Source organism: Hyperolius riggenbachi, chromosome 3 (assembly GCF_040937935.1).
Source record: "Hyperolius riggenbachi isolate aHypRig1 chromosome 3, aHypRig1.pri, whole genome shotgun sequence".
NCBI classification, from domain to species: domain Eukaryota; kingdom Metazoa; phylum Chordata; class Amphibia; order Anura; family Hyperoliidae; genus Hyperolius; species Hyperolius riggenbachi.
The window spans coordinates 495,339,334-495,355,820 of NC_090648.1; the positions used below are offsets into that span (position 1 = coordinate 495,339,334).

The following is a 16,487-nucleotide window of genomic DNA, read 5'->3' on the forward strand; positions in this document are numbered from 1 at the left end:
TGCGCTCCCAGCTGTGGCCACATCTGCTGCTGCCGGATGACAGTTTATACTGGAGAGCAGCTAAACACCTGATATAGACTGTCAGATATGTTCCAAAACAAAAGCATTCATTTGTCGCTCACAATTACTCCAGCAATATCCAGTATCAAATTCATAGAATTTATCAGCAGAAATATTATTATTTCATAAAATATCACTCTACAGATACAGGGCTCATTATTAGATTTGTATAGGGCAGCTGAGCCTGGACAGCAGGTGATGCCAACCAGGAAGGCAATGATGTCACAGTACTGCTGTGTGCATGACTGTGATTGGTCAACACAGAAAGAGTGTGATGTCACAATGCTGTGATGTCATAATGCTGCTGTGTGTATATAAGATCCACCCCAGCTGCCCAGTGTCATTGCTGTTTTTTCACTGCGTGTGAAAGCGTCTTGGATTGTGTTTCTGAAGCTTACTTCATTACCGATCTATTAGTTCCTCTTACTAACACCAAGTAGGGACTAAACCCCTGCCTGTCATGGCCGAGGTTCCCATGTTCCCCATGTGGGGACGTGGCTTCATCAATAGGTCAGTGGTTCCCCTGCCTGCCACCCAGCAGTTACGTGATCTACTGACCACCGTGCCGGAGGTTATTCCTCTGCCTTACAAGCCTCCTGCATGGAACTGGACTTTTGAGAAAAAGTCCTTTGAGCACCTGCCAGTCATCCCAGAGGAAGATGAGCTCCCACCAGCCACCCCGGAGCAAGCTGACCCCAGCGCACCGCCCCAAGCCAGTGGACAGCCGTCCAGCCTTCCTGCTGCTCAGCCAGTAGGGAGATGCCAGCGCTTTATGGGCCGTGTCAGGGCAGCTTTTGGCAGACTCTGTTGCTGCATCACCCGTGGCAACAGAGTTGTTCCCATCACAACAGATCCTGCAGGTAAGAATTACTAAAAATAAGGGACACCAGGTATCCTAATGAGTTTCATTTTATCTGTATTACAATGGTTTATCCAGTTATATATGTGCAGAGAGGGTTACCTTACAATTACAAATCGACATACAATTTCTTATTAGTAAAATTTCCCAAAAAAGTGTAGTGATGAGCGAAAATGCCAATTTTTTTGCATTCATTTTTGCGAACATAATTATTAAATTCGATCTACGAGCGAAAATGCCACAAAAATAAGTTTTATTATTTTTTGCGTTTCTCACAAATTTTTACGGTAAAAAAATTGAAATTTTTTTGTAGCAAATTTTTTTGTTGTAAAAATATTTATTTTCTGCGTTTTTGTGCTTTTCGCAACTATCGCAGTAAAATATCTATTCTTTTTTGTAAAACTGAAAAAAACACGCATTTTTCGATTTTGAGAAAATGTTTAAAAAAATAGCTTTTATTTTTGCAACAAAAATGTTTGAAATCGAAAATAGCATTTCTGATGCAGAAATGACTTTAGCGTAAATTCGCAAGCGATACTTTTCTGGTGCTTGATTATTGCTGCACTTCTCATAAAATACTGCGACCCCAAGAATAAGTGGACAATTCTCTATTGTGAGTAGTGAGCATCATAATGTGATAATTACAATTTAGCCAAATTTCATGTAATTTTCGTAATTATGTTGGCTTGGAAAAAGCCAACATATTTTTTTTCGTGTTCAACTTGTTCTTCTTATTATTATTATTAGCATCCCTCCCTCCAATTTTCTATACGCTACTTCTCCTACAGTTTAAGGGTGTACAAACGCCAAACACTTATTCGTCTTATAGCAAAGTATGTTGCTTGTGCTTTAATAAGCGATCCCACCCACCGCGTCAGCGGACCGCCAAAGACCCCTTTTTCACCATTGATTTTGACATGGAAAATTTTCAAAACGCTGCCACTTGGACAGTTCTGAAGCTACAGTCCCCAAAATTGGACCATGTATTGTTAGTGTCACCACAAATAAAAATATGAATTTGGGAGGACACCCAAAAGTGGGTGGAGCTAGCAACAGCCAATGAATATCTTGCAATTTTCTGTAGGCTTCTCCTCCAACAGCTTTAGGAGTACGATTTTGAAACTTTGCACATTTGTTCGACGGCTCATACCAGAATAGGTTGCTTCTGCTCTGTTAAGCAATTCCACCTTCTGTGCCCCTGTGGTGCCCTCCGAAGAAGACCCCATTTTTCCCTTAGACTTTCATTGGAAAATTTTAACCTTTTGCCACTCTTAGAGCTTTGAAGTTACACTCACTAAACTTGGGTCACTTAGTCATGGGGTGAAGCTGAAAAATTCTGTCACATTTTGAGGGCCCCAAAAAGTGGGCGGAGCCACAAACAACCAATCAGATTTTCCCTACTGACTTCAATGAGAAAATTTAAAAAACTGTAATTCTTACAGTATTTAAGCCAGAGACCCCAAACTTGGTATAGTCAGTCACTGGGTGACTGGGGTTAAAATTAATAAACAGTGGGTGGAGTCTATCTGGGGTTAAAATTTATAAAAAGTGGGATGGGTCAAATACAGCTGATCAAATTTCAGCCAATAGTTTGAATGGGAAAATTTTAATCTGCCACAGCTCTTAGACTGTTAATGGCAGAGTCCTCAAACTTGGCACATTTGGTCACTGGAGGACTGGGATTAAAATTCAGAAAAGTGGGCAGAGCCACAAACAGCCAATCAGATTTCTTTGATTGATTTAAATAGAAAAATTTAAAAATGCTGCCATTCTTACATTATTGATGTCATGGATCTCAAATATCACAAATGTGGTCATTGGGTGTTTCCACTTCAAGATTATAAAAAGGGGCGGAACTGGAGACACCAATAACCAGTCAAATTTCACTCATTGATTTTCAATGCAAAAAAATAAAATAAAACTTCTGCCATTTCTACATGTTAAATGCCATGATCCCCAAATCCCAAGTGTTATTCACCAGGTGACTGTGGTTCACAATTAGGAAAAACAAGGGGCGGGGCAACAACAGCCAATCAGATTTTAGCCATTGACCTTAATGAAAAAAGATAAGCTGCTGCTATTATCACAGTTTAAATGCCAGGAGTCCCAAACTTAGCAAAATTACTCACTGAGTGACTGTGGTCAAAATTTTGAAAAAGTGGGTGGAGCCACAAACAGCCAATCAGATTTAACCTATTGACTCCAATGTAAAACTTTCAGATATTGCCATTCTCACAGTTTTAAATCCAGAGTCCCCACTCTTGGCACAAAAGTTCCAAGTCTCGATAACAGGGTATTCCAACTTCCACATACAGATATCCACCACGAAAAGACGAATTCTGATTGGAAACTTTGAAATTGGAAATCTGTGACATTCAGAAGGGCATCAGTAGTGCCTGAATCACAACCCTGAAACAAGCATGCAGCTAATCCATTTCAGTCAGAAATATCTGATTTGCATGCTTGTTCAGGGTCTATGGATAAAAGTATTAGAGGCAGAGGATCAGCGGGATAGCCAGGCAGTGTGCATTGTTTATAAGAAAATAAATATGTCAGCCTCCATTGCCCTCTCACTTCTCTTTGAGTTATCTACAAGCAAGTTCTATAATCAATTCTCCTCCACTATGCACTCGGGATGGACCTTTAGCCAGGGCCGTTTTTAGGCATAGGCAAATCAGGCAGATGGATGAGGTGACAACTGTAGGAGGGGGTACCACAGGGATAATCTTAGCACACTGTATTCTATGGAATTCTTATAGCCAACTGCTAGTTCCATTAAGGAAATAATGGTTATTTCAACACCTAAATAGGCATTGCTATATTGATTTTTGCAACTTCTATTCTAGCCTATAAGGACCCAGGCTGTACATAAACAGTATAATATAATAAGTTTGGGCGAGTGAGATGTGTATGGCCTGGTAATAATTTGTGTATCCATTACAAATTTATTTTGAGAAACAACATTATTTCTATGTAAACTATCAATTTATTTTTGGTGCTCACAATTGATGTAGGTTTTGATATTATGAAATTGGAGTAGGGAGACAAAAGGTGCCTTGCCAGGGGCGCCAAAACAGCCAGAAACAGTCCCGCCTCTAACAATGATAAATAAATGAAATGTAAGCAGGAACACTGGAGCTAACTTCTCTTTTTCTCTTTTTTACAGACGTAGGCGGGATCTCCACCAGCAGCGCAGCCAGTGAGGCCGCCGCCCCCATGACTCTGGAGAGCTTCACCCTCCATAAATTCATCGGCCAGGGGGGTTTTGGCAAGGTAAGTAATCAGGAAGACACATTTCTAGGGATGTCTGCGTGTGTCAGACAACGGGGAGGAGTGAAGGTTCACCTTCATGGATAACAGCTTAATGCAGCAAGAGGAGGGAGACTGCATGGATGGGGAATTTATGAAAGCATCTTTTAGTAGAAGAAACTGTCTGGCGAGATCTTCAACAGGTCCCCTCCCTGAGATACATGCGTCAAAGGGGGGGGGGGGGGGTACATCTGACTAGAGATGTGGCAAACATCTCTGAATCCCTGGGGGGTTTACTACTTCCGGGTCACTCTGACCCAAAGTAGTACGCCTGCGCTGCCCAGCGGAGCGCGTCCTAGATCGCGCTCCTGTTGCCGGGCACTTTCTGCGCATATGCGTGACGTCATGAACGACGTCACGCTTATGCGCAGAGAGTCCCCGGCAACAGGAGCGCGATCTAGGACGCGCTCTGCCGGGCAGCGCAGGAAGTAGTAAACCCCCAGATATGTTCGCCCAGCGAACCGTTCGCCACATCACTGCATCTGACACATTTAGGGGGTACTAGTCCATGCTAATGGCAATTAACCACATAGCAGTATATATATTTGTAATTAATATTCCCATTTTATTTTAAGGGTAAGCAAGTCATAGGAAAATAATTAGCTTTTCAGGTAAATACACCCATACTCAGGGCAGGTTTTAGATTGAATGGGGCAGTGGGGCAAAAGTTAACATGGAGCTTCCCTGACTCCTCCTCCCAGTAAAGCTCTATTGGGTGCCCCTCCCCCTTAGATAGCAGCACTGATGACCCTCCCCCCCCTCCCCCAAAGAGAGCATTATTGGTAGATCTTTGTCACTCCATATGCTAGTATTACTGGTGCCCCCCCCCCCCCCCCTCGCATGACCTGTTGAAGGCACAGTGGAGCGCGATCTCCCTTCTCCAGCCTCCACACTCCCTCCTTCCTTCTAATGCGATGCTTCAGCCTCCATCCCCACTGGTGCCTCTTCTCCATTCCCTGTAGGCATGTACATACATAACATGCTGGTGGGTCATGGGGACAGAGATGCATTCAGGAGCCATCAAGACAGAAGGACGCCCTGTAGGAGTAAGGAGTAGCGCACCGGCCATACAGAAGTGATTGTGCTCCACTCCTGTGCCCTCTGCAACAATGAGGGGTCACCAGAGGCGTAGCTAGGGTTTTCAGCGCCCGGGGACAAAGACTATTAATGCGCCCCCTAAGGTGAAGGGTCGTGACCAAATGTGGGCGTGGTTATGGGTACTCCACATTTGGTCACGCCCCTTCAAATGTACATGGAGGTTAGCAGGCTCACGCTCACCCACCCTCCCTCAGTATGTACCTTCCAGCATGTTCCAAGACAAATTCAGCAATCATGAGCAAACATGAGGCCCCCAACAAGACAAATTTAGCAATCCTGAGGCCCCCAACAAGACAAATTCAGCAATCATGAGGCCCCTAACAAGACAAATTCAGCGATCTTGAGGCCCCCAACAAATCATGAGGCCCCCAACAAGACAAATTCAGTAACCATGAGGCCCCCAACAAGACAAATTCAGCAGTCATGAGGCACATAAATAGACAGCATTTCACATAAATAGGCAGAATGTCCCCTTAATATGGTAGACACCTCTCACCTGGCTACAGTTCCCCAAAATACACTCAATCTGACAGCAGTGCTTGCCCAAAAATAGGTAGCCCCAGGTCTATAGGTGTCCCCAGAATAGGTGGCCAGCAGTATAGAGTATAGATGTCCCCAGAACAGGTAGCCAGGGGTAGAGATGTCCACAGAACAGGTAGCCAGGGGTATGTGTCCCCAGTATATGTAGCCAGAGGTATATGTGCCCAGTATATGTAGCCAGGGGTATAAATGCCCAGTATATGTAGCCAGGGGTATATGTACCCAGTATATGTAGTTAGGGGTATATGTGCCCAGTATAGGTAGGCAGGGGTATATGTGCCCAGAGTAGGTAGCCAGGGGTATATGTGCCCAGAGTAGGTAGCCAGGGGTATATGCCCAGTATATGTAGTTAGGAGTATATGTGCCCAGTATATGTAGGCAGGGGTATATGTGCCCAGAGTAGGTAGCCAGGGGTATATGTGCCCAGAGTAGGTAGCCAGGGGTATATATGCCCAGTATATGTAGTTATGGGTATATGTGCCCAATATATGTAGGCAGGGGTATATGTGCCCAGAGTAGGTAGCCAGGGGTATATGTGCCCAGAGTAGGTAGCCAGGGGTATATGTGCCCTGAGTAGGTAGCCAGGGGTATATGTGCCCAGAGTAGGTAGCCAGGGGTATATGTGCCCAGAGTAGGTAGCCAGGGGTATATGCCCAGTATATGTAGGCAGGGGTATATGTGCCCAGAGTAGGTAGCCAGGGGTATATGTGCCCAGAGTAGGTAGCCAGGGGTATATGCCCAGTATATGTAGGCAGGGGTATATGTGCCTAGAGTAGGTAGCCAGGGGTATATGTGCCCAGAGTAGGTAGCCAGGGGTATATGTAGGCAGGGGTATATGTGCCCAGAGTAGGTAGCCAACGGTATATGTGCCCAGAGTAGGTAGCCAGGGGTATATGCCCAGTATATGTAGGCAGGGGTATATGTGCCCAGAGTAGGTAGCCAGGGGTATATGTGCCCAGAGTAGGTAGCCAGGGGTATATGCCCAGTATATGTAGGCAGGGGTATATGTGCCCAGAGTAGGTAGCCAGGGGTATATGCCCAGTATATGTAGGCAGGGGTATATGTGCCCAGAGTAGGTAGCCAGGGGTATATGTGCCCAGAGTAGGTAGCCAGGGGTATATGTGCCCAGAGTAGGTAGCCAGGGGTATATGCCCAGTATATATAGGCAGGGGTATATGTGCCCAGAGTAGGTAGCCAGGGGTATATGTGCCCAGAGTAGGTAGCCAGGGGTATATGTGCCCAGAGTAGGTAGCCAGGGGTATATGCCCAGTATATGTAGGCAGGGGTATATGTGCCCAGAGTAGGTAGCCAGGGGTATATGTGCCCAGAGTAGGTAGGCAGGGGTATATGCCCAATATATGTAGCCAGGGGTATATGTGCCCAGAGTAGGTAGCCAGGTCAGGTGTCCCCCTCCCCAGCAGGAGGGGAGCAGCGCAGAGAAGAGCTGCTCTCCCTTCCTCGCTCTCCCCTCCAATGTCCGGGTGGCTCAGGCTGGCAGCGGCGGGCGGAACTTACCTCCGTCTCGTCGCAGCGCCGAATGGATCTGGCACTACTCTGGTCTGGTCCAGACCAGAGCAGCGGCTGCGCACCCGAACTTCCGGCCGGCGCTGGAGCGAGACGGAGGTGAGTTCCGCCCGCCGCTGCCAGGCCAGCCACCCGGAGGACATTGGAGGGGACAGCGAGGGAGGGAGAGCACCTAAGGTGAGGGAAGGAGGGGGGAGATGGCCCCCCTTCCCCACCGTCCTCACAGCTCTCCCTCTTCTCTGCACTGGCCCCCTTCCCCTCCGCCGCAAAAAAAAAAAAAAAAACCCGCAGCTCAGCCAGGCTGAGGGCGCCCTCGGGGACCAGGCGCCCCGGGGCACGTGTTCTACCCTGACCCCCCCTAGCTCCGCGCCTGGGGGTCACCATTACCTTCTGCCGCATCTCTCACATACGGGGAAGACTTGGTGGCCTACAGGGGCGTGACTAGAGGGGAGCAGCCCCACGATTGCAGGGTTTCCCAGAGCTGTGGGGGGCCCCAACTACTAACCTTCTCTATCTCTGATACAGGGGGCTATACTTCAGATCAGGTGTTTTGTGGCTACACTTCTTCAGGGCCGGATTTGTACTTTTTACCGCCCAAGGCCCACTACCTTCAGCCGCCCCATGTCAATCAGCGGAATTAGGATCTGATAGATCAGGATATTAGGGTTAGGCATTTACAAAAAAAAAAGTGGTTAGTGGAGATTAAAGGCAAGGCCTTTTGGCAATTTAGGGTAAGGCTAGGAATTTGACAATAGGATTGTGGGAAAAAGGGTTAAAATTTATGTGACCCTGAGATGGTACACTGGGCTTTATTTATACTTACCTGGGGCTTCCTCCAGCCCAATGAGCACTGTAGCCTCCCGGTATGTATGCCTCCCGGTAATCCGGCTGGAAGTGCTGTTCTGCGCATGCGCAGCTCGTCCAGACGTGCACCCAGGGCCGTTTCTTGGGCAGTGCGGGCAGGGCGGTCGCCCTGGGCGCAGACCAGAAGGTGGGCACAAGCAGAAGGACATAACCGCTAGAGAGTTGGTGACGGGCGGTACAGCCAAATGGAAGAATATTACCAGCGCCATCACCTTCCTTGACTCCTCCTGGGCTGCCTGCGTCAGACGTCAAGTCATCATCACGTCACCACCGCTTGATGACACCTGATGTCCTGTAGCGGTACTGCAGGCTGTCAGTGTGAGGCGCCCATGGAGGAGTCGGCTTTCCGGGCTGTCTTCATCTGTGTGTTTTCCTGGTCTCTGCCTTCTCCTGGATGAGCGGCTGGTCACTAGTAAGTAGGCAGATCTACTTGTGACCTGTGGCTGTGGGACTGTCCCTAAAGAGTCAGTGTGCGAGTCCACGGGGTGGGGGGGGGGGGGGGGAAGGGGCACAATTTTTACACCCTCGCCCTGGGTGCAATTTAGACTAGAAACTGCCCTGCGTGCACCCCTCATTGCGCTGCTGCGTCGAGGTGCATTTTGTGCCTGTGCAGCAGTACTGCACAGGACGCTCCTGGGGACAAGAGCGTGACAGAGGGTGCCCACATCGCAGGGGATTACCGGGAGTCATAGCGCCAGAACAGAGGGGGCAAAGAGGCCAGAGGGAGGCCACAGGGCTCATGGGGCTGGAGAAGTCCCAGGTGAGTATATATATACTGTAAAGTCCAGTGTACCATCTCAGGTTAGAGAGTCTGATCACAAGATGAAGGTGATTAAATTGACTGAGGATAGCGACTATGCATTCTGTACAGTGCTGCAGAAGGTATAAGTGCTAGATAAATACATAATAGTATGGTAGGACATTAGACTATGACTATGGCAGGATTAGAGTGTGAGCTCCTCCGAGGACAGTCAGTGACAGGGCTATGTACTCTGTAATGTGCTGCAGAAGATGTCAGTGCTATATAAATACATAATAATATAGTAGGACATTAGACTATGACTATGGTAGGATTAGAGTTTGAGCTCCTCTGAGGACAGTCAGTGACATGACTATGTACTCTGTAAAGTGCAGCAGATGTCAGTGCTACATAAATACATAATAATGATATGGTAGGACATTAGACTATGACTATGGTAGGGTTGTATTGTGGGCTGCCCAGAGCACAGTCAGTGACATGACCATGTTCTCTGTACAGTGCTGCCGAAGGTATCAGCGCTAGATAAATACATAACGATGGGACATTAGACTATGACTATGGTTATGGTAGGATTAGAGTGTGAGCTCCTATGACAGTCAGTGACATGGCCATGTTCTCTATACAGTGCTGCTGAAGGTATCAGCGCTAGATAAATACATAATGATAGGACATTAGACTATGGTTATGGTAGGATTAGAGTGTGAGCTCCTCTGACAGTCAGTGGCATGACTCTGTAAAGTGCTGCAGAAGATATCAGTGCCATATAAAAAACATCATAATAATATGGTAGGGCATTAGAGTGTGACTATAGTAGGAATAACAAAAGGAACATGGCATACATGAATAGCCTTGTTTGTGTGACAGGGAAATGACTGTGGGAGGGGAGGAGAAGAGCTGCCTGATTAACACCACAGAAAGAGAGAGGGGGCTGTATGGAGAGTGAGTGAGTGATAGAAGCCAGCAGGACAGTAGGGGAGCGTCAGGCAGCCTGCAGTTTCAGAAGTCACAAAGTGACAGGCTCCGGGGGAGAGGAAGAAGGAGGGAGAGGGAGACAGCTGGTCACTCAGGACTCCACAGCAGCTGAGGACGGAAGTGTGTAAAATGCCTGTAGTTCTGCACACACACACTTCTCCCTCCTCAATCCTCACAGCGCTGACTCCAGTTGCCTACCCGTCTGCTGACTTCCTCCTCCTGGGCTCAAATCTCCCGGCTTCACGGCTTGTCTCTTCTCAGCCCCGCCCCATAGTGTCACAGAGGAGAGAAGGGAAGGGGAGGGGCGCTCTGCTCTATGCTATGCACGCAGGGGAGACTGGGGACAGCGCAGCAACAGACAGCAGATTACGGAAAAACAGCTGTTCTGCTGCCGGTGTGTGACACCCGCCCCAGCTTTCCTGTCGGCAGGTTTCCGCCCTAGGAACCGGCCTAGGTGGCCTGTGCGGAAATCCGGCCATGCACTTCTTATGAGTGTGAAGACCATGATGGTCACGTGTTTTATGACCCTTCTGAGATGGGCCCCAAGGCTATGAAGGGCACCAAGGGGAGGCAAGGGAAGGGGTGTGAACACTGGAGGGGTATCAAAGTTTTGCTAGGGGGGGGCACAGGAATTCTAGTTACCCCACTGGAGGCCTACACAGGCTCTGGGTACCTAGGCAATTGCCCAGTTTGCCCCACTGAAGCGCCGGCCCTGCCTATTCCAGAGGGCACTAAAAGAGTTGAAAATGTCTGACATAGATGGGTCTATGTAGCTAGATAAATGTAACACATACTGACTTACGCCAATGCTGTCTATCTGTAAAGAAATGATCAGCATAGACAGATGTCCATGGATTCCGAGAAATGATCTAACATCCTATTAATTCTTGCAGGTTTTTCTGGCATCTCACCCGGCCAGTGAGGAGCAGCTGGTGCTAAAGGTGGTGAAGAAGAGGGCTATATACGACTCTCCACTTGTGGAACGACAAGTACTGGAGATGGTGGGGACGAGCCCTCTGTTTACTCATGGCTTCGGGGCCTTCCAGACCAAGGTAAGTATTTTCTCCCCTTCTGTGGTCAGCAAGCAACAGACAGGTGGAGAAAACCCCGACTATTATGCTGTAGTTCTGAATATCCCAGCAAACTGTATCATAACTTCTATCTTTCTGTCTTATGAACAGCATGACGTCTTCTATGCCATGGAATATCTGAGCGGAGGGACCCTGAGACAGCTAATAGCGAATCATGCACCATTTCAGGTCGATGTCACCAGGTAAGATCAGCAATACCATAATTCTGTGGGAGGGAAAGGGTGGAGGTATTATGCCAGATAAAGCACACCTACACTTACTGCCAATAACCCATCAGAGTGAGTTAGGGTTAGAGTTAGAGAACTCACTGAATATATATCAAATATTTCCATAAAAATAAATCAGTGCATTAACTAGTTATCGCACCGCAGGCGGTATATCTACGCCCTGCAGGACTTCATCTGAAATCCCAGGGATGTAGATATTAGTCTATTACCGCTATTGTCGCTATGCGTGCTCCCGGTCACTTCCATGCACGGTTCTCATCGGCACCAGTTAGTGCACAGATCAGTGAAGGGGAACACAGTTCCCATTCATTGATCTAAGTGCCTGAGACCAATGAATACCAGCATCAATGAGATGCTGTGCTCATCGACAAAAGTGAAAGTATATCATACACACGTTGCTTCCTGTAACACATGTATGCAGTAAAAAGTAAATAATCGGGATAAAGTGTAGGGGACAGCTAGTGGTCAGAGAGTAAAATTGCACCTACAAACTTTCCAATAAAAAAAAATACATATAATATCCCATTAATTAACCCCTCACCTCCCCTCCCACAGTTACCAAAATGAAACACTTAAAGGACCACTATCGCGAAAATTGTAAAATACATGCTTACACGTACAAATAAGAAGTACATTTTTTCCTGAGCAAAATGAGCCATATATTACTTTTCAGCTATGTTGCTGTCACTTACAGTAAGTAGTAGAAATCTGACAGAACCAACAGGTTTCAGACTAGTCCATCTCCTCATGGGGGATTCTGAGGGTTTTGCTTATTTTGAAAAGCATTTCATGAATGGTAGTAGCTCTGTCCAACTGCCAAATCAGTGTGCAGTGAGCAGGGAGGCTGGCCAGCATCTTTGTATGCAGGGTCGGCCTTAGGTTTCACAGCGCCCTGAGCGAAACTGGATTTTTGTGCCCCCCCTTCATCCTCTTCCTACATGCATATACACACACGCACGCACGTATATACACACACACGGGCCCATATGCAATTCCCCCTTTCTCCTGAGATATCTCCTAGAACAGTGGTTCCCAACCTTTTTGACGTTGTGACACATCATGTCAAATTCTCAGATCTCCGTGATACATCACGTATGTATAATAGAAAAAGTACTATTAATAACCACAAATAGATGGAAAGAGTGCATTATCCTGAATACACTTAAAAATGAAGGCTAAAACCTTTCAGGAATATTAATAAAAACAATCAGTGGGACAGTTAGCCGCCTCCCCCCCATTTAGAATGATAGCACAGCACTGACAATTTGCACCACGTGTTAGAGCCGCAGTGCGCCCCCCCCCCCCCAAAAAAAAGGCCCTCAGACTCCGTATAGGTAGGTATACAGGTATAGGTTCCCCCAGTATAGGATCTCATGTGTAGGTGCCCTCAATATAGGTTGCCAAGCATAGGTGCCCCCAGTATAGGAAGTCAGTTGAAGGTCTCCATCCCCCCATAGGTAGCCAGGTGTAGGTATCTCCAGTATAGGTAGCCAGGTGTTGGTGTCCTCAGTAAAGGTAGCCAGCTATAGGTTCCCTCAGATAAGGTAGCCAGCTATAGGTGCCCCCAGTATGGGAAATCAGGTGTAGGTGCCCTCAGTATAGGCAACCAGCTATAGGAGCCCCCTTGGAAGCTGGCGCCCTGAGCGACCGCTCCGGTCGCTCATATCAAAGGCCGGCTATGTTTGTATGAAACCTTTTCAGGGAGTGTCTTTATAAAGAATAAAGGCCATTCTGAGAATCCCCCATGGAGAGATGGACTAGTCCAAAACAAGCCGGTAAAGTCAGATTTCTACTACTTACTGTAAGTGACAGCAACATAGGAGGAAATAAATGTATGGCTTATTTTACTCAGGAAGAAACGTGCTTCTTATTTGAACATGTGCACATGTATTTTAAATTTTACAATATTCACAATAGTGGGCATTTAAAAAAAAAAGTGAATTTTTACCATTTTTTGTATGATTTCTGTTAAAATGCATTCAGAATAAAATAATTCTTAGCATAATGTACCACCCAAAGAAAGCCTAATTGGTGGCGAAAAAATCAAGGTATTAGATCATTTTGTTGTGATAAGTAGTAATAACGTTATTGGCAAACGAACGGGAGGAGTGCTGTAAGGTGAAAATTGCTCTAGTCCTTAAATGAGTTATCAGTGAAAATCTAAAAAATGAGCTTTACTCACCTGGGGCTTTTTTCAGCCTCTTGCAGCCGACTGTTCCATGCCGCTCTGTGCCGCCGTCCCGGTCTCCAAGCAAGGTGCGGAGGCCAACCCCGAGGTCGTCCTCACTGCCCAGTGCGAACCACTGCTGTCAATCAAGCCCACGTTGTACGCGGCTTACGGTGCAGGCGTTCTGCTCATTTTTTAAATTTTCGCTGATAACTCCTTTAACCACCCTGGCGTTCTGATTAAATCGCCAGGGTGGCTGCGGGAGGGTTTTTTTTAAATAAAAAAAAAACTATTTCATGCAGCCAACTGAAAGTTGGCTGCATGAAAGCCCACTAGAGGGCGCTCCGGAGGCGATCTTCCGATCGCCTCCGGCGCCCAGAATAAACAAGGAAGGCCGCAATGAGCGGCCTTCCTTGTTTTGCTTATATCGTCGCCATAGCGACGAGCGGAGTGACGTCATCGACGTCAGCCGACGTCCTGACGTCAGCCGCCTCCGATCCAGCCCTTAGCGCTGGCCGGAACTTTTTGTTCCGGCTACGCTGGGCTCGGGCGGCTGGGGGGACCCTCTTTCGCCGCTGCTCGCGGCGGATCGCCGCAGAGCGGCGGCGATCAGGCAGCACACGCGGCTGGCAAAGTGCCGGCTGCGTGTGCTGCTTTTTATTTGATGTAAATCGGCCCAGCAGGGCCTGAGCGGCAGCCTCCGGCGGTGTTGGACGAGCTGAGCTCGTCCAGACCGCTCAGGTGGTTAAGGGAAAAAAAAACCCTCCGTGGTTAACTAGTAAAAAAAATAAATAAATATATATATTGAAGAAAGTATGTATTTCTTATTATACTTGCCACAGAGTCTCGGGGAGGCATAGTGGTTTGCACTTACGCCTTGAAGCACTGGGTCCCCAGTTCGAATCCTGGGCAGGGCACTATCTGCACAGAGTTTCTATTTTCTCCCTGTGTCTGCGTGGGTTTCCTTTGGACACTCCAGTTTCATCCCACATCCCATAAACATACAGATAAGTTAATTCGCTTAACCCAAAATTGGGCCTAGAATATACGATACATACACTACATGATACATACATAGACATATGTCTATGGTAGGGATTAGATTGTGAGCCCCTCTGAGGACAGTGTGACAAGACATTGTACTCTGTACAGTGCTGCAGATGTCAGCGCTATATAAATACTAATTAATACTAAACGTATATACTCACGTATAAGCCTAATTTTTCAGCACATAAAATGTGCTGAAAAGTTACCCCCTCAGCTTATAGCAGAATAGATGGTGGAGCAAGTTTTGTTACTGGCAGAGGAGCGTATGGATCGTGCACTAGTGATCCTGCTCTTGCCAGCTGGCTCCCTGCAGTGTCTGTGCCCCCCATCCCCTGCAACATGGTGTGCAGAGTGCGCTGCTGAAGGCTACCTGTGTCCCCTGGCTTGTGGAGCGCAGCGTGCAAGCAACATGTCAGGTGTGCAATGATCGGGTGTTCTTCCTGTGTGGCAATTGCTGTGTCTCATATTTATGGCACTATCTAGTGGTGTCTTGAGACACAGCTGTATCATCCTTGGGGCACATCTGGCTATGGGGAGGAAGGGTGACTTGTACTGGAGGCACATCTGGCTATGGGGAGGAAGGGTGACTTGTACTGGGGGCACATCTGGCTACACTGGAGGGAGCTATACTGGGGAGGGGGCTTATACATGAGTCAGCCACTTTTTCCTGATTTCTGAGGGAAAAGTAGGTACGTTGGCTTATACACAGGTAGGCTTATATGCAATTATATACAGTAATAATAATATATCATGCATATAGTAATAGGTGAATACTTTTGCATTAACAAATCTTTCTCTTTTCCCCCCTCAGATTCCTCATTGCTGAACTCCTATGCGGGCTGGAGCATCTACACAGCAAGGGAATCATCCACAGAGACATGAAGCCAGCAAACGTCCTTCTGGACCACAACGGCCACGCGAAGATTGCAGATTTTGGCCTTTCAAAAACCGGCATGTTTGGCAACAGAACAACCAAAAGATTTGTCGGCACAGTGGCTTACATGGCTCCGGAGATCTTACGCTACCAGAGATACAACCACATGGTGGACTATTTTGCCCTGGGCGTCATAGCCTACGAAATGGAGACGGGCAGAGACCCATTCCAACTGGCTGAAAAATTTAGGGATGTCAAACGGGCCATTTGTTACCAGGACCCAGTTTATCCAGAGGACACAAATGAAGATCTCCGTGACTTGATCAATCGTCTGCTTTGCAAAGACCAAGCAGAACGTCAAAGACAAGTCTCCAATCTACGGGAACACCCGTTCTTTAGAGACATCGACTGGGAAGAAATGTCCGCTGGGAGGTCATCCCCACCACCTGCCCTGCGGATTCCCCCACCAATACCATTAACAGAGAAGCTGATTCCATATCATGTGATTACGCCCGCCTGTCACCGCAGCCCTATAACACTGTGGAGACAGAGGCTATTTCGTCACTTCAACTACGTCAGTGACAGATGGAAAGCCATGTGTAATCGGAAGTAAATCTTTCTTCCTCTGGATCAGCTTGTATATATGTATATATGTATAGTTTAATAAAGTTTCTATACATTAATCTTGTTTTGTGAATTTCCTGTCTATCCTTCATCCTGCTGCTTCCTCCAGCAACACATAAAGGTCCGTTCTAGCTGAGGCGCTTTCAGCCTGCGTTTTGCCCTTTGCTGATTGCGGTAATAGGGATGGTCGGAAATGTCCATTTCCGATTCCGCAGAAATTCCGATTTCCGCAAATGCCAATTTCATTTTCCGTGGAGTATTTTATTAGTCATTTTTTTTTGCATCAGAGAATGCTAAAAATGGGGGGGAAAAAATCGGGAATGCGAACATCAGAAAACCAGTCTTGTGATTGGTCTGAAATTAGCGCGATGATCCGATGTTTGCAGAAAAATTGTGCATTCTATGATTGTTCCAATGCTTCCGAACTCTGCGATTGGGCTAAAATGACCAAGTTGCGGTAAATCGGATCTC

At 47.1% G+C, this 16,487-nt stretch overlaps 1 protein-coding gene across 1 annotated transcript; it reads left to right on the forward strand.

Annotated features, from left to right (window-relative positions):
- The first annotated feature begins 520 nt into the window (after positions 1-520).
- LOC137562422 (protein kinase C theta type-like) lies at positions 521-16,075 on the forward strand. The gene is made up of 6 exons (XM_068273766.1): positions 521-920; positions 4,086-4,192; positions 10,318-10,380; positions 10,880-11,038; positions 11,168-11,259; positions 15,330-16,075. Exons 1-6 carry the CDS (start codon positions 521-523, stop codon positions 16,003-16,005), a joined length of 1,497 nt encoding a protein of 498 aa, XP_068129867.1. The 3' UTR covers positions 16,006-16,075.
- Positions 16,076-16,487: the final 412 nt, after the last annotated feature.